Here is a 23,943-nt window from a genome sequence, read left to right as displayed (position 1 = left end):
TCCACATTAAAGTCGAAGTACAAGCAATTTCTACGGGATCAATACTGGTCAGCCCTCAACTTTACCGGACCACGAGCTGACATATCGACCTCGCCTTCCGTCACATGCCAATGTGTCTTGTATATCGCCTTGCACATGTGTCAGATGAAAATGTAATCTGACATTTATTGTTACCTCATTTTGTCGCTTGTCTTTTCGTATAATCTTCTTTTACTTTTCATTTAGAGTTCGTGCCTACTCTTAACATCGCCTATAGGCCAGGGTTGGGCGCTGATTTCAAAGACGCCTCCAAGTCGTTTCGACACCTTCCTATCTTTTGATTCTATCGCAGTCTTGTGGTGTTTTGAATTGATGGAAAATTCCTAATAAACTGAACTGTACTGAAGTGAATCTCTCCGAATACTCTCTCATATCGATTTCGTCCGCTTGCATCGGTATGCCGAAGCCGGATATCATATACCTCCGGATTTCGGCGTATTTGTAAAAACAATGTTAAGGTTTGAGGCGGAGCTTGGTCAGAATTTGGGAAGTGATGTAACACTGAATAAAATTCTGCCATGAGTTTTGTGAGGTAACCTAGTGAGAAGCGATGGAAACAAACGATGGGACTTCAGGTCAAGATTGGGAATTATCGACTAAATCGAAAAACGAACGGGAACACGAAAGGATATTGAAGGAAATCGAGACTACCGACACGGCTTTCATTGGGGCATCTCTCAGGTATCATCTTCATTTTCATAGTACATTTTGTAATCGAAGCTTCTATTTAACATACATGCGTGCTATGTTTATTTTAGGGCGATATACGAGGGAAATTTCCACGAAAGTTTCCTAGCCAGACTTGATCAAAGAATCAAGGAACATGATCGCGATATTGAGCGTCTTTGTAACTTTCATTATAATGGATTTATTGAGTCAATCACTGAACTGATTCAAGTCCGAGGAGATGCAAAAGTTCTCAAGGTGTGTCAATAAAATCATAACTGCATTCAGTTTCTGTTTGATATGTTATGGACCTGGTGTGTGTCATTGAGTCTATAGCTCTATATTATAATACTTTTGTTTTTGCAATAGGCCTACACCTCATGACTTGCAATTAACTCTGTCATAACAAACTGATATCACATTTCTTTTATCAACATCAGTGCCTTATATTCAGTAAGCACACAGACACAGTTATTTTTATCTGAAATTATATGTCAGCACTTTTCTGCATCCTTTTTCAACTTGATATTAGCAATTACTGTTGTATCCGAATGCAGGAAGTGCGATGGATACTCTTTCCTCTAATCTTCCTGACTCCATGTTTAGTAGATAGGTTGCAATCTTGTGATGTGTTGATATAATGAAAGTAAAATATAATAGTATATTTATATTGATAATGAACCCGAATATTTTCGGCTGACACATTCATCAAGGTAATCGTCAGTAACTAGTAGAGAATTGGAAAGAACACTGTATATCAACAACATGTAATTATTATCTGTGGTCACCGCTCTTGATTAAAGTAAAGTTCATGAATTCTGAAATGTCAGAATCAAGTGGTAGCTGTCAATATCGATCAGCAAGATTCCGGCAGAACGATTGCAGGCAAGTCCGAGGATCTGATCCAATGTCGCCTGCAGCAGAAGAACATTGCATCTGTGATCGATGAAATGACGGAGTGCCTGCCTGTGTTGCAAACCTACGGTAAAATGCAGGACCAGCTCAAAGCTGGCAGGTGGGTGCTTTTGGATTTCGCAGAGATTTATACATATAATTTTATTGCAAGTCTAGTTGTGTTAAATTCACCAGTCAAGTACGAGTCATTGTGTAGAGTGTTCAGTTTAAAGCCGAAATCTTGTTTAAAACACTTTTTACAACTCTGCCTGGTGATATCGAATGGCTCGCATTGATAATATACTAATTTTCCTCACTTTTGATAGTTTCTGTTCGCATTTTCAAGCAGGCCTACCAGTGCCAATTGACAAAATACCAAAACAGTGTCGTAACATTACCATTCGAAATTATAATGAAATATCGGCCTTGGCTGTCGGAGTCATGCGCAATGACTCGAGTACAAGTCGAGTCACCAAAGTATTTTCAATTCAACTTCGCTTCTACCGGGTTGGAAGTGAGCAAAATTTGTTAAGCGTCGTTGTTTTTTGGCAACTCAACAATTACGTGGGGTTGACAGTAAAATTTGAATTTTTTTTTTAATTTACGCTTTCGTAAATTCAAAATTTTCAAACTAGTGTGCATTAGGGCTCTTCAAAAATGACTTTTTTTCTCAAATCGTACTGGCTACTTGATAAAATTGTTAGGCTACCTAATTTAAGCCTACACACAAAATTTGGTTCAATTCCAGCCAGTGACCGCTTTGCTGCAGGAGAAGAAAGTTTCTATTTATTATATAAAAATAAATGATAAATAATTTGAATATTTTCTGTTCACCCCATGAAAGTGTTGGGCTGTCTATAGAAACAATGTTCACCAAAATTCGGTTCAATTCCAACCAGTGGAAGCGGAGTTATTGCTCGAAAAATTTGGATTTGAAAAAAATAGTATGTACGGTGACCGATTCTTTGTTTATTTATTATAGTTGTGCTCACCGTAAATACTATTTTATTCAAATCCAAATTTTTCGACGGCAATAACTCCGCTTCCACTGGCTGGAATTGATACAAATTTTGTGTGTAGGCTTAAATTAGGTAACCTAACAATTTTATCAAGTAGCCAGTACGATTTGAGGAAAAAAGTCATTTTTGAAGAGCCCTAGTGTGCATGCGCAACTACCAGTAGGAGTCGAGCAGAATTCAGTGTACAGCCTTTTTTTTAGGCAACCTAATAATTTGATCTGTGAATCATTGGAATCTGGGAACAAAGTTATTTTTGAACAACCCCACTGACCACCTCTGCTGTTAGCTCTAGTTCAGTTTACATACTTTAATTGTCAATACACTGTGTTATCTGTTTACATTACTTTATTTGACTAGAATAGGCACATTTACACTATCGAAATTTTCATTCTTTTCAATGTCCAATTCCTCATCATTTTCAGACATTATTCCGCCTTGAAAACGCTGGAAAAGCTGGAAAACGACTATTTTCCGGCGGTGCACAGCTACAGATTTTGTGAGATAATGAAAGACAACATCCCGAAAATACGGGCCGAAATCAAAGACAGATCGAGGACGCAGCTCAAGGGTTTTCTGGAAGTCGTCCGCGCCAAATCGTCCACTGTCGGCAAGCTAGCTATTAAACAGGTAATCGGGCAATTTTGAGATGATTTCTTTGGGGTACTGAATAGTTTCAAAAGAACATTGTATATCAACAATCGTATCACAAAATATGACGTCACCGGCATGAAATGTTGAATAATCGGATCGAAACAGCGCTTATGCTCAATGTAATATTTTCAAATGTTACTCGAACTCCTGTTGGCGTATTTGCAGAACTGCATAACACCAGTGGCGGCTCGTCCTATGGCGCAACTTGGGCATTGCACCACCTAAAATTCTGTTCAATAACAATTATTTACCATTTATAGACGCACAGCAATCAATATATACCGAAATCACAGCGAAACCTGCATTATTCTTGTACTTTCGCTTGAAAATGCCCATACATAGCGAAGTCTCTGCGAAAATCGAATTCTCTTCTGTGTTTTCGCTTTGTGGATGCCTAGCCGGGGCTTGCCCAGGTAGCGCTCATAACAAGCTTTCACTTTTACCGCCATATGCGTTGAGACGACCATTGCTGGTATGGATAGATTTTGATGGTGTTTCGCACCATGATCATACTTGAAACTTGGTATGTTATGTCGTGAAGGTGGTATTTAACACTGCTCCAAGTTTCGGGCTTGCTACCTAAAGATTAGGGTAGTAATTTCGTTTCCGAAGTTCAGTGTGTGCTGAATGCTGATCCATCATGTACAGCAAACAGATTTTACTCGAAAGCGGGTATTGGTCTCCATTGATTTTGACGATGTTCTTGTTCCATACCGAGAACGGTGATGACATTTAGCGCGGTAAGTCTTGATGTTAGTATCGACCGCTGGAACAAGTTTTAAGTTTGTCACTGAACTGTGTAGGTGTTAATTTCGTTTCCTAAGTCGAGTGAGAGCTGACTCGTCATTTATTACTAACAGATTTACGCAAAAGCTGCTATTGGTCTCTATTGATTCTAACGATGCTTCATACCTAGATCTGTCATGAGCTTTTGCACGGTATGTCTTGATTTAAGTATCGAACGCGGTGCCAAGTCTCTCACTCAATGATTGAGGCAGTTATTTCGTTCTCGAGGTCCAGTATGGTAGAGATGTGCGATGATCTGATACTTATCTGCATCATTGCGGATTTCATGCAAAAGCCCGTGTCGGTCTGCGCTAGTTTAGTCTACGTTCCATAACGAGATCGGTGATGATATTTCCAATGGTATATCTCGATGATCGCATAAAACAGCTTACTAAGATTCTTGGATTGCATTCAAATATTCACTTAATTTTAAGTTCTCCAATGTTCATTTCACTGTGAAATTGTGACTTTCAAACCATTTGCTTACAATCCCCTGTCAAATGCGATGATAGCTATTTCGTTTTCGACGTCGGCTAACAGCTGATCACTCGATCAGCCTATTCCTCAATCTATTTTACTCAAAGTCCGGTGTTCGTCAGTCTGTATTGATTTTGACAGTGTACTATGCCGGAATGGGTCATGTAACAGTGTTTACGGATTTCCTTCACGTATTTATTCCAACGGCAATTTCGCGGTAGAGTTACAGACAGTAAGCCGTATATGTTGTGTCACAGTCTCCAGTTTCAACTAAAAGCCCAATATTGTTGTTCCGGGACCGAATTTCTGAGGCTGCTATCCTTGGTTCTTCAAAGACCACTCAAAATGAGGTTTTGATTCAATCTACGAGATAACAATTGCATATGTGTCCGAACTCGGTGACCTTTCCAGTTGGCTTACGCAATCTCTCGAGTTCTAGCTCCGCAGTTAGTTGAATTTAGAGCGAAAATTAGAGGTAAATCGACTAGGGCCTAGGAATTGTCCATTGATCCAATCGTACGCCGGGTGCCACCGCTTTGGTTGCCTATCACCTGGTCGTAACATACCGGGATCGCGTACGAAACACTTAGGGACGGGCTTGGAAAAACTAGGACTGATCGATTTGCGTATTCTCTACCACAAAATCATAACGCATGCTACTAAGGATGGCCTGATGTTTGATTCGTGGCATAGGGACGATTCTTGTAAAATATTCCTTTGAGTGAAAAAAAATGAATAAAACATTTGTTACCACACTTCAAGTCACGGCTCACCGGCAAGCCTCTCGCGGCACCAGAGGTGGTCAAAGTAGTCAAGAAAGTTACTCAAGTAGAAGTAGAAGTAGCCACGAAGAAATCTACTCAAGTACGAGTAGAAGTACTTCTTCCATAAGCAACCTAAAACTACTTGAAGTAGAAGTAGAATTGACTGACTTTAAAAGTACTCAAGTAAGTAAGTAGTTGTGAAAACTATCCTAATTTGTTCACATGGATTGTATAAAGGTGCATATTGAGCTATATGCGAAAGGTGACGAGCTTGATTCATATTGATGCATACCAACAGGTATCTAATTCTCGATAGCATAAGCATTCGTCCACATCATGGGATGAAAATGATAGGATTGATATGGAAATGCGATACTTATCCTGTTTTCTCGAACAGCACGCTTAAGAAAAGAGCATGGTATGGCGCCATCCCCCATATTATAAGGTCTGTGGTTTAGTCTAAGAGCAATACGGAGAAGTTGTATATGATACGGTGTAAACACTTTGCGCGATTAGTAAACGTGAATACAAAATATGGTGGACCGTAAAAATGCCATATTGTGTAGCTTTATTTCTGGAAATTAAAGGCATTACTACACTCGCCTTTATACTTCAACATGTATGTTATCAAGACAAAAGAACTGATATTAATTAACTCATAGTATAGTATGGTATAGTATAGTATAGTATAGTAACTCATAGTATATGATACTAGGAATTGAAAATGAAACATAAATACTAGTTCAAAAAGTGGAACTCGTTTTTCATGCCTTAAGTCCAGAAAGTTTCAAAGGTGGTATGCTGAAACAACTCTAAAACTAACAAAAAATGTAAGAGTCCACTTTTCCGGGTTAGGACGCGTCATGGACATGCTACATTACGATATGGCAAGTAAATGCTAGATTGTGAAACATCAGTTTCAAACGTTATGATGAGCCATATATACTGCGATGAATTATTTCATATGGGCGAAGGGCGACAATGTGGTGTGAACTCAGGGATATCTAGTTCTGGATATCCCTGTGTGAACGGAATCACGGCAACCCGCTACCTAAATTATATTCATCGAAACTTTCCTGAAATTATACTGGTAACACCGTATCCACTGCGCGCGAAGCGCGACGAAAATTCGGGGCTTTACTCAACTTTTATGGAAATTAAATGTTGATATTCCGTGAAAACAGCCCCGAAATTCCTCAGGCTCTCTTTCTGATTGGAAGATTGAACTACTTCTACTTGACAAACTGAAAATAGCGAAAAGTAAGTAAGTAGATCACAAAATATTATGGAGTAGAAGTAGAAGTAGCAAAAATCAGATCTACTTGAGTAAGTACCAGAAGTAGAGGATAACTACTTGAGTACTTCGAAAAAGTAGAAGTACTTCGTTACTGACCACCTCTGCGCGGCACCTACGTTAAAATCACTGTTGTCGGGAAATTCATAAAGTAACTTTTTTACGTTGGAAAACGCCATTGTGACGGCATGTTAATGGAAAGTCGCTCGCGGCCCTTGCCCCACGTCCCGATATTGTCACGAGCGGCCACCGCATAAAACAGCATGTCTCCTGATTTATTAGAACATGTGGTGCATCACGCTTGGAGAAAAGCTCACCCTTGACTCATCACCAGAAGTGCATGTAGGCCCACCATCTAAAATTAGTGCATTGAGCTTGAATGATATTCACCTCAATTATTCGAAATTTCATGCCGGCGACGTCATTTTGTGATACGATTGTTGATATGCGATGTTCTTTCCAATTCTTTACTAGTTGCTGACGAGTCTCAGCCGAAAATATTCGGGCTCATTTCAATATGAATATACTACTCAATTGCTTACTGATTATTAATACTGATTATTTGATATGAACTGAACTTGCATTTTCTTTCTAAATTGGAATTAAATTAATTTCCCGAACTTCTGATTCTAATCTATTTTAGAGAAGATGAATATTTTTTTGTTTTCCAACAATGTCGCAGGCAGCAGATATGAAGTACGCAGTCACATCGTCAACCGCTCGTAATCAACTTGATTCCTCACATAAGTGGCAAGAACGTCTCTCCCATAGTACAGACGGTTCGCTGAGCTTTATGGAAGTCGACAGCCCGGCGAATGATTCCGGTTTATCAAATGGCATTGTCGCTCAGGGGAAGACAAGTGAAGATCCCTTCGATGTCGAGGTATGGAAGGCACATTTTGGTACTAATCTTGCGCTGGGTATATCTTAGACAGTAGTTGTAGAATGCATGCGCTATGCGGTGTGGTTTATTTTACCTTTGTTTGCCATTTTTGTAGAAATATTCACTATTCAGTGCTTGGCTGGGCAAAGATATTCAAGTCCTTTAAACTTTGATCGTTATTGATTGATTATTAGGGCTGTTCTAAAAATAAATTATCCTTCCGATTTCACTGGCAACTGGATAAAATTGTTAGGTTGGTTAAAAAATACGCTGCACATCAACTTTGGCTCAATTCCAACCAGTAGAAGCAAGATTCTTGCAGTAGAAAAATTTAAATTTGAATAAAATAGTATTTACGGTGACTAACTCTGTAATTATTTATTATATAATCATGGAATTAGAAATTTTTCTACTGCAATAACTTCGCTTCTAGTGGTTGGAATTGAACCAAATTTGGTATGCATCATCTCTACTGACACCCCAACAATTTTATGGGGTCGACAGACACATTTTGAAATTTAATTTTTTAATGATAAATTCAAAATTTTCTACCGCAAGAATCTTGCTTCTACTGGTTGGAATTGAGCCAAAGTTGGTGTGCAGCGTATTTTTTAACCAACCTAACAATTTTATCACGTAGCCAGTGAAATCTGAATGAAATTTTTTTTTTCAACAGCCCTATTGATTATATTTTCAGAGTAGGGGCTCTTAACCTAGAACTACAACTATAAAACTACATTGCCCTTTATAATAGTCGTACCGTATTTTCAGACATTTTTTGCAGGCAAGTAAAGCGAAAGTTGAATTGTTACGTTCGAGTTTGATGATGTTATGCATTTCCTTGGTAGTTGCAGGCAAAAGTTACAAAATCATCAAATCGAATAAATTTTTAAATTTGAGCCAATGAATACTTTGCGGTTCACTCAACTTTTGTGCAGTAAGGAATGATCATTTATAACGAGATTGTGAAATTGTTGGAAAGAAATATCATTGAAAATACATACTACTTATCTAACTAAATAAATCGTAAGGTTAGGGAATCCATGGTAGAAAAATGACCACGGACCACTGTATTTAATATCTTATTCAGGTTATTTCTTCATACATTTCATCACAAAATGGGGCAGAGTTGTTATAACCTGTTGTCACTTTATTTTCGCTGTGCTAGCGTAAGAGTCAACAAACTTGGATAGGTTAGGTGCTACATATGGGTAATTTTTTGTGAAAACTAGTATCCTTGCTTGTTATCCAATACGTCTACAAGTCAACTTTGCCCAGCCTTGACGTAGAGTAGATGCTTTGTTTCGTCAATAATCTACACAACTACACTGTACCATATCTCATTCTGTAGCAGTTTTTTGTAACGCACTTTGAATTGCTGCTTGCGGTTAATAGTTGAAACTGTATGTTTTTTTCTTATCGTGTGTATGCATTGTAGAGGATAAATAGTCTTCTTCCTGTGTGCATGGCGATTGCTTTTAGTCGTTTCTGTTGCTTTAGAAACCCGAGCCTTTAAAAGAGAAATTGCCGTGCGTGCCGAACGCTTTCGGAAATGCGAAAGACTCGAAAGTATTGACGGACACCAATGGTACTTGATAATGATAAAACTAAATTGTGCTAATCAAGACCATGGTAAAGCAGAGATATATTGAATTCTGTATTAGGGTGTTCAAAAATATATTTTTTCTTCAAATTTTACTGGCTATTCGATAACTTTGTTAGGTTGGCCAACAAACAATGCACACAAAATTTGGCACGATTCCTAGATATCTGAGTAGTTCTATAATTGATTATTGAAGAGCTTCCCACTGTAAATAGGTTACCGTTTATTCTAATCCAAAATTTTGTAGGCTGCTCCAATAACTTTGCTTCTACTGGTTGGAACTGAACCAAATTTGCAATGCACCATATTTTTAGATAACTGAACAATTCCATGGGGTTGACAATAAAATTTGAAGAGAAAATTTTTTTTTTTTTAAATTTAATTTTTTTTCAACTCTAATAGCTTGGAATTGAGCCGAGTTTAGTGTGCAGCGTCAGCCGTAAAATTTGATGAAATAAGATATTTTTGAACAGCCCTACTCCATGTAGATGCATATTGGTAAAGGCAAATACAGTGATGGTGATGGGAAAGCGTGAAATCTAATGAGAATTTAAATGGATTGAGATAGGTTTTTTATTATCAAAATCTATTTAACCAAGAAAAAAGCCTCAGCCATTTCCAAATGTCACTGGAAACTCCATCTGCCTCCATATTTTATATAAGGGTTGTTCGAGGGGTGTCAAAATATGCTCCCACCAAATTGACGCTGTATTTGAATATATGCGGAAATGGCCATGAAAATCGTGTGCAAGGTTTTTATAACATTGTAAACTAAATATCCCATGCGTTATAAGGCTTTTTTCCGAACTAGAAAGACATACAACAGAAATTCATATCAAGTTTACGAGAATGGCAAATGTCTGTACACCAAACTTGACTTGTTTTGCGCTGTACAGTTCTGTAGCATTTTCAGGGAAACCAGAAATTCGATTAGAATTAAATTGATAGCATCGAAATTAGATCGAATTAGATTAACTTGATTCATCTCAATATTGTTATCGCTAATACATCATCCATCATAATTCGTAGTTGCACAAGTCCTATTCGTATAGTAGCAGTATCTTGGCGTTGAGTAAAAGTATCGTCAAACAGCGGTGCCAGTTATCCCGCCTCGTCGGAAAAGGAAAAAAGCGCAGAAGTCTCCCGAGAAATTATTGAACGACGGCGAAAAAAACTCGAATTCCGGTCGGTGGCGATCTGGGAATGCCGCCGACAAGGAAAACCTTTTCAAGCTCATACAACAAGTATTCGTGTTGATGAAAATTGGTTGTGAACTGGATAATTTTTGCTACCAATTGTGATATACTAGGGCGACTCTCGGATTTACAGAACTTCGATATACAATTGAATAATATATTAATATTGAAATAAACTACTATTTGTTGAATATTACCCCCGACGAGTGTCAGCCGATAATGTTCAGGAATATATTATTCGATTGAATACTTGGGGTTCTGTAAATTGGTGAAACTGTTGACTTTGTAATTATTTTTGTCTTGCCGCAGATATAATTAGTCATGTTTGATGGATGTGAAGTTAATTTTTTGCTATACACGACAATAATTGTTCCGAGATGTATGTATTTAGGGCTGTTCAAAAATAGTTTTTTTCCTGAATCTTGATGGTTACGTGATTAAATCGTTAGGTTGCCTTAAAAAATGACGCACACCAAATTTTAATTCATTCCAACCAATAATCGCGGATTTCGTACAGTTTGAAAATTTTCAATTTACCCAAAGATGCAAAATATTTCTTGGATTATCCACCGATCAAGGATAATCCCCGAATTATCGAAGAAAAACTCAAATAACTCCGCTTCTACGGGTTGGAATTGAGTCAAATTTGTTTTGCATCATCTTTGAAGACAGCACAACAATTTCATGGGGTTAACAGAAAAATTTGACAAATTTTTTTTGCATCTTTGGGTAAATTCAAAATTTTCAAACTGTACGAAATCCGCGATTATTGGTTGGGATGAATTGTAATTTGGTGTGCGTCGTTTTTTAAGGCAACCTAACGATTTAATCACGTAACCAGCAAGATTCAGGAAATAAAGTTTTTTTTGAACAGCCCTAGATTGTATACCTGCCCAAGTCCAGCTATTGGAATCGGCTTAGTGCAGCAATTATCCTGTCGATTATTGCCTTTTCGACTAAGGTTGTTAGCCCAGGTAATGCACGGTAAATCAACGATGAATTGTCCATCTTGATCTGAGGTGTTGTGTAAAGTTGTACATCTGTGCTTTTGGTGCTATTGGTATAGTTTTTTTGCATGTGCATGTGTGATTAGTTATTTTTATGTGCATGCTTCAATAATTATAAGCAATCAGTGATTTTAGCATGCCATGATATTTGTCTCGTGAAACCTTTATGCTTTATAATTGGAATATGATTTATTTACGGTTGGAACAATTGGAGCCAGGGTTGTAACCGAGTCACGATGCTCCGAGTCACAAGTCAAATTCACTTTTATTGTTTTTACTCGAGTCAAGTCGAGTCATTTTCAATTCACCACCGAGTCAAGTCATCGAGCAGAGGGTCAAGTCCGGGTCATGGTATTATGACTCGAGTCCGAGTCCAAGTGATTATGTTAACTGCTCAGTTTCCAGTTAGCGTCTTATTAAACTCACTTTATATAACTATATTTGGTGATATCGAATGTTTCGACTTCATAATATACTAATTTTCCTCACTTTTAGCAGTTTCTGGTCGCATTTTCAAGTATCAGTACCAATCAGACGAAATCCCAGAAGGGTGGTTGATTCACAATTCTTGGAATATACAATGAAATGTCGGTCTTGGCCGTCTGAGTCTCGAGTCATGCGCAATGACTCGAGTCGAGGTCGAGTCAATACACAGATTGACTCGAGTCGAGTCATTTCCGTATTTTGAAAAAATGACTCGAGTCGAGTCATGACTCGAGTCATTACAACCCTGCTTGGAGCCTCCCGTAGAAATAATGGTGTCGGCCACCCTCACTGAACACATCTTTGTATAGAGTCCGTTACTGTTTTTGATACTGTAGGACTGATCTATCGTTGAATAGAATATAGCCTGAGACGTCTTTCGGGTTATAAATAGTATTTATTAATTCACCTGCAGTTTTATTATAAATAAATATACTTGATATGGAATGTATTTTTAAAATTATTGAAAGTAATCACAAGTTATGGTTTAAATATGTCACATTCTGATTCGCGTTGGTAGAATATATTAGTTTATCGGCAAAAACATATTCTCTACTAGTTGGCGATGATTACCCCTGACGAGTGTCAGCCGAAAATATTCGGGCTCATTTCATTATCAATATGTTGTCTAATTCTATCGGTGTTGATATCAGACAAACTCTTACGGATAATGCATGACGTTTCCACCACGATTGAGCGTCTTTGTGCAATCGAGCAGTTTACATAAAAGTCCAGCGAGCTATTTATTATCTTGACACTCATTTTTGTAGGACGTTTCGCTGTCGGAACTGATAGATTTCTCTCCCGTATACAAATGCATCCACATCTTCGGAATATTGAAATGGCACAAGGAGTTCAAGGCGTACTACTGCGAGCAGAGACGCCATCAGGCCATTATAGCGTGCGAGCCGCCCACCCATATGGGTGAGGATTTGGAGAATTACATGAATTTTTTACACCACATCGCAGGGTAAGCTTATTTTCATCCGATAAATCAAGCTCTGTATTTTTAGTAGGGCTGGATAAAATCGAGTAGGCCATGTGAAATGGTTCGATTCTGAATTGTGTTTAAGGTTTCGTGTTGTTGATGCCGTAACAATATGGATGAAATGGAAAGTTATAATATGTACCTTTTATGCGGCCACAAAGGATATATTGCCAGTTCTATATCGCATTAAAAATAATTTGGTGTTAGCCTCGAGTCAATACGCAAATTGACTCGAGTCGAGTAATTTTACGCATTTGAAAAAATGACTCGAGTCAAGTCGAGTCCACAAAACCCTTGTACTCTTGTCTTTAGATTCTTCATCATCGAAGATTATATCCTCCACACGGCTGACGAGCTGATAGACCAAACTTATATCAACAACCTGTGGAACACAGCGATGACCAAAACAATTACCGCGTTAAGAAGAGATTTGGTAAGGATTTTAACGAAATTTCTATCAATTTATTTGCGTCTCATTCGGACAGCTCATACTTGCGTAGAATTTTTGCAGGGTTGTAGCCGAGTCACATGGCTCCGAGTCACGAGTCAATCTCACTTTTATAGTTTTGACTCGAGTCAAGTCGAGTCATTTTCAACCCACCACCGAGTCAAGTCCAAGTCAGTGAGCAGACGGTCGAGTCCGAGTCATGGTATTATGACTCGAGTCTGAGTCCAAGTCATTGTGTTGACTGCTCAGTTTCCAGTTTACGTCTTTTTAAACTCACTTTTTAGAACTCTGTTTGGCGATATCGAATGGTTCACATTTATAATATACTAATTTTCCTCACCTCAAGTACCAGTACCGATAGACGAATTCCCAATAGTGTGGTGACTTTACAATTCTTCGAAATTACAATGAAATGTCGGTCTTGAACTTGTGAGTCTCGAGTCATATGACTTGGTTCGAGTCATGCGCAATGACTCGAGTCCAAGTCGGACCAATGCACATACTGACTCGAGTCAAGTCGAGTCATCAAAAAATCGTGACTCGAGTCGAGTCGTGACTCGAATCATTACAACCTTGAATTTTTCAGATTATATTTTGTTGAATATATAAAAATATAATGATAATATCTAGATATGAGGATTTTAATGATATTTCTTGATTTGTACATATATATTTTCATACAGCTGATAATTACAAACTTGGACAACTAGATAATTCTAGTTTTCTAATTATATTAATTAAAGCAAAATGCCAGTAATCAAATTTAACTTGTAAAATGTTTCTTAGCTCTATTTCGAATCTATTTTGTGAAATGTTTTAATGCTCTATAATTTTAATCCAAATTCTAATCGAATTCGGGAAAACCGTGTAGCTATTTTTCATGTTGTAATTTAAATTGGAAAAGCTGAGGGACATAATTAATAATAATGAAGATATAATAATATTGTGGTAATTGAAATTTTGGCAGGAATTCTGTTTCAACGCGGACACCTTACTTTCCGTGAAGAATTTGATTGTCGTATTCGCCGACACGTTACGGGTAAGCGATAAGGCGACCTACTGTGTAATCTCAATCCTTAATACTATACGCTTACGCCAGGCTTACGGATTTTCTGTGGAGTCTTTGTTTGACTTCCTGATGGAATTGCGGGAACAGTTTGGCGAAACCTTGTTGAAAAAGTGGGGTCAGCTGCTGTTTAAAATATTCGACGAGGATAATTACACACCGATGCAGATAAACAGCGAGACGGAGGCCGTCACCATTAAAAAAGCCATTCCACTAGAAGGTAATCGCGTTTCGACATATCTAAAACATTGGTTCTCAACCAGGGTTGTGATGACTCGAATCACAATTTCTCTTGACTCGAGTCATTTTCTCAAAAATGGGAAATTTTGTACGACTTATTTGAGCCTCGTATAGCAGGATAATTCAAAATCGCCCCTTTTATCTGTTTAAATAAATATATTAGTCTGAGAAAAATGAGTATATTATGAATCTGAGACCTTCGACATCACCAGATAGTTTCAGTTGAACCTAACTTGAACTCGGTTAGGTCGACCGATTATCGACATGGCCGATTATCGAGGCCGATATTTAGAGCTTTCCTGATATTGCGGCCGATATTTTATATTTAAAAAAATTCAAAAATTTCGGAAATTCAATGCTCCGTGCTCTCAATCTCAAATCGACGACGCAGAGGGCGATATACGACAGATATACCCTTGCAGGACAAGTTTAGCTGGGTGAGCACTAGGGCTGTTCAAAAATAACCTTTTTTCCTGAATCTTGCCGGCTACGTGATTAAATCGTTAGGTTGCCTTAGAAAACGACTCACACCAAATTTGAAATCATTCGACCAATATTCGTGGATTTCGTACAGTTTGAAAATTTTGAATTTGCCCAAAGATGCAAAAAAAATTTTTTTCAATTTTTTCTTCTAACCCCATGAAATTGTTGCGCTGTCTTCAAAAACGATGTAAAACAAATTTGACTCAATTCCAATCCGTAGAAGTGGAGTTATTTCAGTTTTTCTTTGATAATTCTGAGATTATCCTTGATCGGTGGATCATCCCAGAATTATCATCGAAAAACTTGAATAACTCCGCTTCTACGGATTGGAATTGAGTCAAATTTGTTTTGCATCGTTTTTGAAGACAGCGCAACAATTTCATGGGGTTGGAAGAAAAATTTGAAAAAAATTTTTTTTGCATCTGTAAGCAAATTTAGAATTTTCAAACTGTACGAAATCCACGAATATTGGTCGAATGATTTCAAATTTGGTGTGAGTCGTTTTCTAAGGCAACCTAACGATTTAATCACGTAGCCAGCAATATTCAGGAAAAGAGGTTATTTTTGAAAAGCCCTAGTGAGCATGCAGAGAAACTATGCTTCCTGCATTACACTCTACCTTTTCTGGAGTGATCTGCAATTCTGTATCATATTTTGCTCTTTGGGTTATCCCAAATTTCGTCAAACGCGCACAATTGAGCAATAATTCTTTTCAATTTCAGTTTTCTCGTTTGTTGTTCAGGTTTCTGTGGCATGTACAAGTGCCATCTTGCCTAATAAATACATAATATTTTTGGTGAAATTGTTTTATGCTCCTTCCATATTAATATCGGCCTTTGATATCGGTATCGGCCTTGTGAGTGAGCCGATGTATCGGTATCGGTATCGGCCTGTAAAATCGATATCGGTCGACCTCTAATGTAGAGTAAACACTATGACTTGACTCGGCGGTGAATTGAAGATGACTCGACTTGACTCGAGTCAAAACTATAAAAGTCGAATTGACTTGTGACTCCAAACCTTACGACTTGATTACAACCCTGCTAGCACTACTCACTTTTTAAAATCTGCGACTAGAACTAAAGCTAGGACTGCTCAAAAAGCCGGAATTAGTTTACTAACTAGGTTGGTGGCTTGTACAAATCTGAATATACGAGGGTGCAGATGAAAATATCTGAATTGCATTCTTTTTCAGAGATGGGGATCACAACTTACACATATCCTGTTCAACTCCCGTTTTCCAAGTTTGTCCCGTGTGTATTTAACGAAATCAAAGCCTTCACGCATTCCTGCCTGCAATACTGCAGAGATCTTCATCTGAGGTCAGTATTACTAGTTGTGTTCGTAGCCTTGTGAATACAATATAGATTTTATGAGTTGTTAATGGGTTTGGAAGGGTATAAATTTGAGTCGCGACCGCTCATAATATATGTAATATTTGATGAATTTCCTGCAATGAAAATTTTTATTCATGTGATCTCGTGTGGTTATTTTGTTCATGTGCGAGTCCACTATGTATTGTATAATATACGCCACGGCAATATGGCTTGTTCATGAGATACAAGTTTTGTGTTTTGTGCATAAAAATAGGACATGATATATTTCTGTTCTAAAGAAATAGAATACACTAGGCCCGATTTTGACATAAATCTCCTGACTGGACATCTTCCATTGAACGCGGTATCCAAACCACCTTGGCTTGTACGACATATTTCCTTCATAACATCGGCTGACAATTATATAAAGTTCGATCTCTGCGTGACTGCTGGAGCGTGAAGTTCTTGTGGAAATTTCAATAAATTGCAGCTCCATTACGGTGGCGTTCTGAAGAAAACGGCTGCGGCCAAAAATTTGTTTTCGTTTTGCCCTTCAATTTGAGATCGCGTCATTTTTAGAGTGCAGTGCCCATTTAAGGACTTTTGGTATCGTAACAGACAACTGGTTGTCTGCACCATTCTCCATTTTTTAGATCCCCCTGTTATAGATGTAGCGTAGTAATATTAGATATGCATGTCTCGTGGATGGTTGAGTCACACGGTGTACGTTTTGTGTTCAGCTCAACAGAAATTGATGACGGTGTGAGAAAACTGATGAATCTATTGTTGAATCGAACACTCAGTACTGAACTAAAAAACCTCGTACAGAAACCCAGCCTCGGCTTGACTGAGGTAAGTGCGCTTCCGCCCGTTGTGCGTAGGGCCTTTTTTCCGTAACAACCCCGCGATCATTTCAGCTCGTTCAAATCACGATTAACATCTCCTATCTGGAGGAACTGTGCAAGCACGTGGAAAAGTATATCTGTTCCATTACCGGCATACGTACGGACACATCTCTCACGAAATTGATCGGACTGTCAACTTTCAAGGATGCCAGGAGCGAGACCGAGGGCAAGGTATGTAATGCAACAAAGGTAAATTCAGAAGTAGCCAAAGCACTTTTGCTAAAAGCCGCTCGAATCAATGCTCTGTAGTTTTGGAAATGCGCCATATATTTTAAATATCGGCGGAATATACTGGGGTTTGGTGAAGGTGTAGTTATGATATGATGCTGTTTGTTGTAATGTTTTAATTAGAGCAAGTTTTTGCTACATTTTTTTACATCTTCTGGGACCGTCCTAAATACTCAGGGTTTATGTAGTATGGTGTTTGTAGGAATTATATATTCCAACTTCTTGCAATTTTTTCTATGTTTTCAGGCAACTTTTTACTGCAACTCTTAGCATGCATTGCGCAAAATGCAAAGGAGTGATTTAAAAAACGTGCTATCAAACTATTTATAGTATTATAGTCTTTGATTTGATCGACAAAAAGCTATGCGATGGATTAGCTGCAAATCAAATGTTATCCATCACGCAATGGCTTGCAAGCTTGGGTCAAGTCTGGGTCAAGGTTGCAGAGCTAGAGGGTTTGGGTGTTGTATTTGTCTTGTTCTATGGGTTACCGCTTGGCTGGGTACGGGCTAGAAAAATGTAATTTTCTGCGGTCTCGCCAGGCCGTCCGTGAAATGGGAAAGTACCAAATTTGACAGATCTGTAGGAGGTGACGGCTAAATGCTGTCATGTAGGTTTCAAACTTACAGAACATAAAAGTGCATGCTTTATCGATTGAATAGCGAAGAAAGAAATGAAACAAGCAAATGCCCTGCAAATGTTGAAACTGTTGGGTTATACAACGGTACCTTCAGAGTATCTTGTACCCCAGGGGTTCTCGACCCGCGGCCCGCAGACGTTTATTTTGCGGCCCGCGACATCTTTCATTACGGAAGCAATGACTATACTGGCACAGAATTGTTACATATTAATTTAGCTACTTAGCTTTCTTATCGCACTGTCTGTTTCGTTTGATTACTCATTCTTTGATGTGTTATGGTTTCTTGATATAGGCTTATGCTGAAGTTTGGATTGTTTTTGTTTTGAATCGGTATTCGGCTGCACTCTGCTTCAAGAGAATCCCGCTTCGTAGAACACGTTTAAAAAGTGTTTCACACACCGTGTATGGTTTGAGCAGAAACAAGTACTAGAAACGAGAACGTCGAAAGCTGGGTTTGTAACTCTGCGTCGAGCAATGAATTTGCTTTCCCAGATATACATGGAAAATCGATGTGTCATATTTGTCAAAGAACAGTTGTTATACCGAAGGGTCGAAGCTTGAAATGATACTAGCTTACGCATGTGCCTTCTGGAGTTTCACATATCGCCTGATCTTAGAAAAAAACAAAGCTAGCTTGGTGGCAAGCCCAGCAATCCATATGTCGGGCATTGTTAAAATTGGCAGCGACGTTACAGACGCATCCTTCAAAATTGCTTAGAATATCGCTAAACCCAAGAAATCTGCTAGAGAGGGTGTGATTTCAATAAGATTTCAACATACTGTGCGAATATTCGCTGTTTCCAGAACTTAGCAGCGAGGCCACAATGACCTGACAAATTTCGAAGCTACAGTTGTCTGATTCAACCTTGACAAGAAGAGTAACAGCAATGCCAGTCGATCTTTCATCGCATTTTCTGAACCATGTTGCCGCGTAGACTACTTTAGCCTAGCATTGGACGAATCCACCGACTCCACAGACATGGCATAGCTAATTATCTGGGTGCATTTTATCAAAGTAGACATATTTGCAGAGGAAATCCGAAAAACAACAAATTTACAAAGCTGACTCATCATCATCTTATTGGTGCAGGGCTCCATCAGCCATGGAAGGAATGGAGAAGGGTTGAATGGTTTGCTCAGAAATTACCCCGAACAACAGACTTCTTCTCATTTCACTGAGAGCTGAAATTCATGTTAATGGCCTCTGTAACGAAGGAGTGACCGTTATTTCATACTTGCTCAATGCTCACTCACGCATTGAAACAGGGAGTTCAGTTCTCTGTTGGAAGGGTTTGGGGTGCATATACCTACTTAGAAACGAATGCAATGCAGGCTCCATATGGGGATTTACTTGCGCCGCTGGAAGATACATATTCTCACCAAAAAACAGGCAATGTAAACTTACGAACGCTGTCCATTAATGCTTTAGAATGCATGAAAATGTACAAAATGCCAGTTTACGACTGTTAAATAGGCTATATAGTAGCCCACAAATACATGATAATCATATTCTGCGGCCCGCAGCGTCTTTATTTGTAAAAATGCGGCCCGTTGTACAAGGGAAGTTGAGAACCCCTGTTGTACCCTAATAAGACTAAAAAATTATCAATGCAACTTTTTACTGCGACTTTTTTTCTAATTAAGTTCAACTTACCCACGATTTTAGCGCAACAAAACTTGCCCTAGTTATAATGTTGTAGTGTTTTAATAACTGTGTGTTATAAAATGGTAACTTGCGTTTAATTCCAGATCTATGCCAAAGTCGACAGCAAGATTGACGAGTTCTTTGAACTCGCTGACTATAACTGGACATTGGTCGAACCGAAAGGAACAGCCAGCAGTTACTTACGTGATTTAATCGCCTATCTTCGACATAATTTCAAAGTATTCTCTCATCTACCAGTAAGTACGGTTTTGGGAGCGTATTTCCGACGAAATCGACTGCTAATCGGATGATCTTTTCGCAGGAAAAAGTGGCGCAGACTGCTTGCATGTCCGCGTGTAAACATATCGGTAAGATAAGCATATCTATCTCTGTTAGAGCGCTGGTGGTAGGCCGAAAAAATATGAAAAGCAAAGCAATCCAAAACCTTTTTCACTACCTACAAATGTAGTTTTGGCTCAAACTGTTTAGTAGAAATGTAAATAGTCTGAAAACATAGCGACTTGAGTAAAAAGAGACAAGCTACATGTGTACTACTAAAAAGTATAACTTGGTTACCGGCCACCTCTGCTGTTTCTCCTCTAGATGTGATCGTATCATTAGACTCCGCACTAAATCTTATGTCTGATCATTCTATATTCTATTCCAAGGTCATTCGCTGATGGAAATGCTTCTCGATCCTGACATAAAACAGATTACGATGGGAGCTCTTCATCAGTACAACTTGGACGTGATGCAGTGTGAACGTGAGCTGTTTTACTTGCTGTTGTCCGCTAGAACCAATGTCACTCTAATTTAATTGAAGCGGACAACTGGGTAGTTGTAGTTGTCCGGGTCTGGTGCCAACATCATATTGACACTTTGTTCTGTGCCTAAAATCCTCCCTGTAGTCCCGATTAGGCGATGATGCGTGAGTTAGATACCACAGAGATAGATAGATGGTCTAAAATGTAATGGTACTGTGGAAAATGGCTGCAAAATCTTGCACAATGTCAACTTCAATCTGAGACCGCGTCATATTTAGATTGCGGCGCTCCTATAAAGATTGATTGGAGCAAAATTTAGTACCAAATACTGATTAAAATAAGCTGCGACTTAATTTTGTTGTAATCCTGATCCCTGATGATTGACCCACTGCATTTCTTTGGACAATATTTGCCACCCTAGTTTGTGCCAATGGAGGGAGTTTGTGTACAATCTAAAAATATTACGTTGAGCTTGAGCCATCTGTTCCTCGATTATTCGAAATTTCATGCCGGTGCCGTCATATTTTGTGATACGATTGTCATTATACGATGTTGTTTCCAATTCTGTACTAGTTGCTGACGATTACCCCTGACGAGTGTCAGCCGAAAATGTTCGGGTTCATTTCAATATGAATATATTATTCAATCGTATCTTTGTATAGAGTTTGCGGATTCCGATCCCGTGCCCGGATTCCAGGAAGGTGCTTTGCAAATGAGTTTTCTCGATATAAGGCAACTTCTCGAGTTATTTTTATCGTGGGATTGGTCGACATACCTCGCCGAGTATGGCTCGGGGAACGGGAAATACCTCCGGGTGCCCGCCACGAGAGCATTGTCGCTCTTGGAAAAGTAAGTGCTCTTGAATAAGATATCTGGGTTAGGGCTTTGCATGTGGGAAGTTTAAATATGCAACACAAAGAATACAATGCCATTTCTACACAGGTTTGTAACCAAGTCCCAAGGTTCCGAGTCACAAGTCAATCTCTCTTTTATAGTTTTGACTCGAGTCAAGTCTGAGTCCAAATCAGTGAGTAGTGGGCCAAGTCCGAGTCATAGCGTTGTGACTCGAGTCCGAGTCCAAGTCATTGTGTTTTCACTGTTCAGTTTTGAGTTCAATCCTGTTCAACCCACTTTTTCAACTCTGCTCGAGTGATATAGAATGGCTCGCATTCATAATATCGTAATTTTCCTCACTCTTAACAGTTGCTGGCGCTATTTTCTAGGACTGATAGACGAAATACCAATGACTTACTATTCTTTGAAGTCACAATGAAATGTCTGTCTTGGCCGTCCTAGTCTCGTGTCATATGACTTGGTTCGAGTCATGCACAATGACTCCAGTACAAGTCGAGTTATTACAAAAGTTGACTCTGACAACTGACAAGTAGCATATAATTTCAGTACTCGAAAACATCATCTACCTCGACTGAAATCACTAGAACTACTATTTAATTCAGATCCGAGTATTCGAATCATTGCACTCAGCCCTACTGATGGGTATTTAAGTGATTCAAAACGAGGTTTAATACACTTACCAGCTCATGGATGTTTGCTTCAGAATCAAAGAAGATAGCAAGCCGTGGAATATATTTTCAACTTTTAATCGACAAGGAAGGGAGAAGAAGAAGCTTCTCGATACCGTCGTCAAACAACTAAGAGCGGTCATCAGTAATCAGTCTTCTGCGCAATAGATGATTTAGTCAATACGCATTGTTACGCAGTGTATAAATATGGTCGCTATTATTTGATTGTCCTTTTCACTCCAATCATTTCTACAAGAATATATATCTGTCATGATCGAGATGTTTGTGAGCGTAGGGAAGGTGCTGACTGCATTTATTTTCAGTGTAGGTGTGTGCAAATGGTCACGTTTGGCTGGGAGCATTGGATTGGTATCAGTTTATTAATAATTGACTCATTTAAAAACAGCGCAAGACTTACATTCACTTGAGCCTAAGCGATGCAAACAAGAGGCATGTACACTGGATAGACATATGTAAGGGATAACATGAAACGAAGTGATGAAAATGAATGAGACATGTGTTGATAGGCGAGGTTGATTTGTCAGATCACGGTCCGGTCATCTTTCAGTAGAAATTGTATTAAAAGTTGAATGTGGACAATCTGGACATGCTCGACAACTGTCGGATAGCCGGCGAGATGCTCCTCCACACTTGATAGAGAGATGCGTTTTCTTGTATTCCGTCCTGATCACATGGTAGTTCGTGGAGGACGCGCGTGTGCTGCAATCTACTTGTGAAACCGAAATCTACTTGTTGCTGATGAGCATAAGAATCACAGTGAAACCGAATAAGCGTCATGAACATAGGTTCATTAGTTTCCTTGCGCTGATTGAAGACAACCTGCTCAGCGGCGAAATGTGTTAAAACTCTGTATATAATTCCGCAAGCATGTAGCATTAACAGCCCCGAGTAGAGTGCGTGTCGGAATAGGGCTGCTAAGACGTAGAACAGCCGAATCTATCATGTTAAACGGTGATGCTTACGATCACCATGATATATGAAATCAGAATCAGGGCTTCCACTATATCATAAGTATCATTTTGTTGCTGTTCTTATCGATTCAACGATACCACAACAATTGCAATATAATGAAAAGGAAGGAGTTGAAATGACTTGGTAAATCGTACTCGCGTACAAATGGAGGAACAAAAAGGACTAACTGAATGCATTTGGCCAAATTTATTTAATGACAATAATGTTTTCTTAATGAGATGAGCCTTTCAACACTGGCCCATCGCGTTCTACCTGGCCCGCTTATCAGGAAAGTTGTACACCCCTCACCAGCATCATATCATAGCAATTTACAACGTACGTACGTACGTATGGTCAAGCAATGAAGAAGATACGTGTTACATGAGAGATTGTTACGTCAAAAATTGACCGGCAATCTCAATATACGCGATTTTTCTTCCAGTAGAAACTGCTTCTTCGTTATCATCATCATCATCGAGCGTGCTTGAATTATTGTAGTATAGCATCTATATTAGATATATAGACGCGCCAATATATATTTATTATTATTATTAATATTGTCACAACTCGTAATATGGCCTGCCATGTGCCAAAATCACGACCATCACGAGAATCACGTTCGGCTGGAGAAGCTTCACCTTTGAACTTCTTGTTTTCCCATTTCGTTTTATATCTGGAGTTGGGACGCTGATCTGTTGCCTTCCTTTGTCATTTTATTCCGGCGTAAACATGTCGGTTGTGTCGTTGAGTTCTGTCATCCCAGTGTCAGTGGTATGTAGCACAGCGGGACATCCATTTTAGACAAAGTTTTCGCAAGGAACAACGCAATGCCTGTGTGGAAACTGGCGCGACTCTCTTCGCGCCAATATATATTTATTATTATTATTAATATTGTCACAACTCGTAATATGGCCTGCCATGTGCCAAAATCACGACCATCACGAGAATCACGTTCGGCTGGAG

At 38.8% G+C, this 23,943-nt stretch overlaps 1 protein-coding gene across 1 annotated transcript; it reads left to right on the top strand.

Annotated features, from left to right (window-relative positions):
• The first annotated feature begins 474 nt into the window (after positions 1-474).
• LOC145453847 (exocyst complex component 6B-like) lies at positions 475-22,286 on the top strand. The gene is made up of 19 exons (XM_080331826.1): positions 475-720; positions 798-963; positions 1,536-1,720; positions 3,041-3,245; positions 7,273-7,473; positions 8,974-9,061; positions 10,169-10,320; positions 12,533-12,732; positions 13,063-13,183; positions 14,166-14,237; positions 14,298-14,484; positions 16,183-16,309; positions 17,044-17,155; positions 17,221-17,379; positions 19,826-19,978; positions 20,044-20,089; positions 20,390-20,485; positions 21,148-21,334; positions 22,044-22,286. The coding sequence occupies exons 1-19, from the start codon at positions 590-592 to the stop codon at positions 22,174-22,176; spliced, it is 2,721 nt and encodes a 906-aa protein (XP_080187952.1). The 5' UTR covers positions 475-589; the 3' UTR covers positions 22,177-22,286.
• The last annotated feature ends 1,657 nt before the right edge of the window (positions 22,287-23,943 follow it).

This window comes from Botryllus schlosseri, chromosome 13, assembly GCF_051294905.1.
Source record: "Botryllus schlosseri isolate E-star chromosome 13, Bs_hap1, whole genome shotgun sequence".
Lineage (NCBI taxonomy): Eukaryota > Metazoa > Chordata > Ascidiacea > Stolidobranchia > Styelidae > Botryllus > Botryllus schlosseri.
This window is presented reverse-complemented; position numbering and strand designations above follow the sequence as displayed.

What these genes read in the sequence shown, in the direction of transcription:
- LOC145453847 (XM_080331826.1), top strand. Translation starts at nt 590, where the DNA reads ATGGAAACAAACGATGGGACTTCAGGTCAAGATTGGGAATTATCGACT. An exon ending in GGAGCGAGACCGAGGGCAAG is followed by an intron (nt 17,380 to 19,825) that starts GTATGTAATGCA and finishes GTTTAATTCCAG; the next exon opens with ATCTATGCCAAAGTCGACAG. An exon ending in GCATTGTCGCTCTTGGAAAA is followed by an intron (nt 21,335 to 22,043) that starts GTAAGTGCTCTT and finishes TGTTTGCTTCAG; the next exon opens with AATCAAAGAAGATAGCAAGC.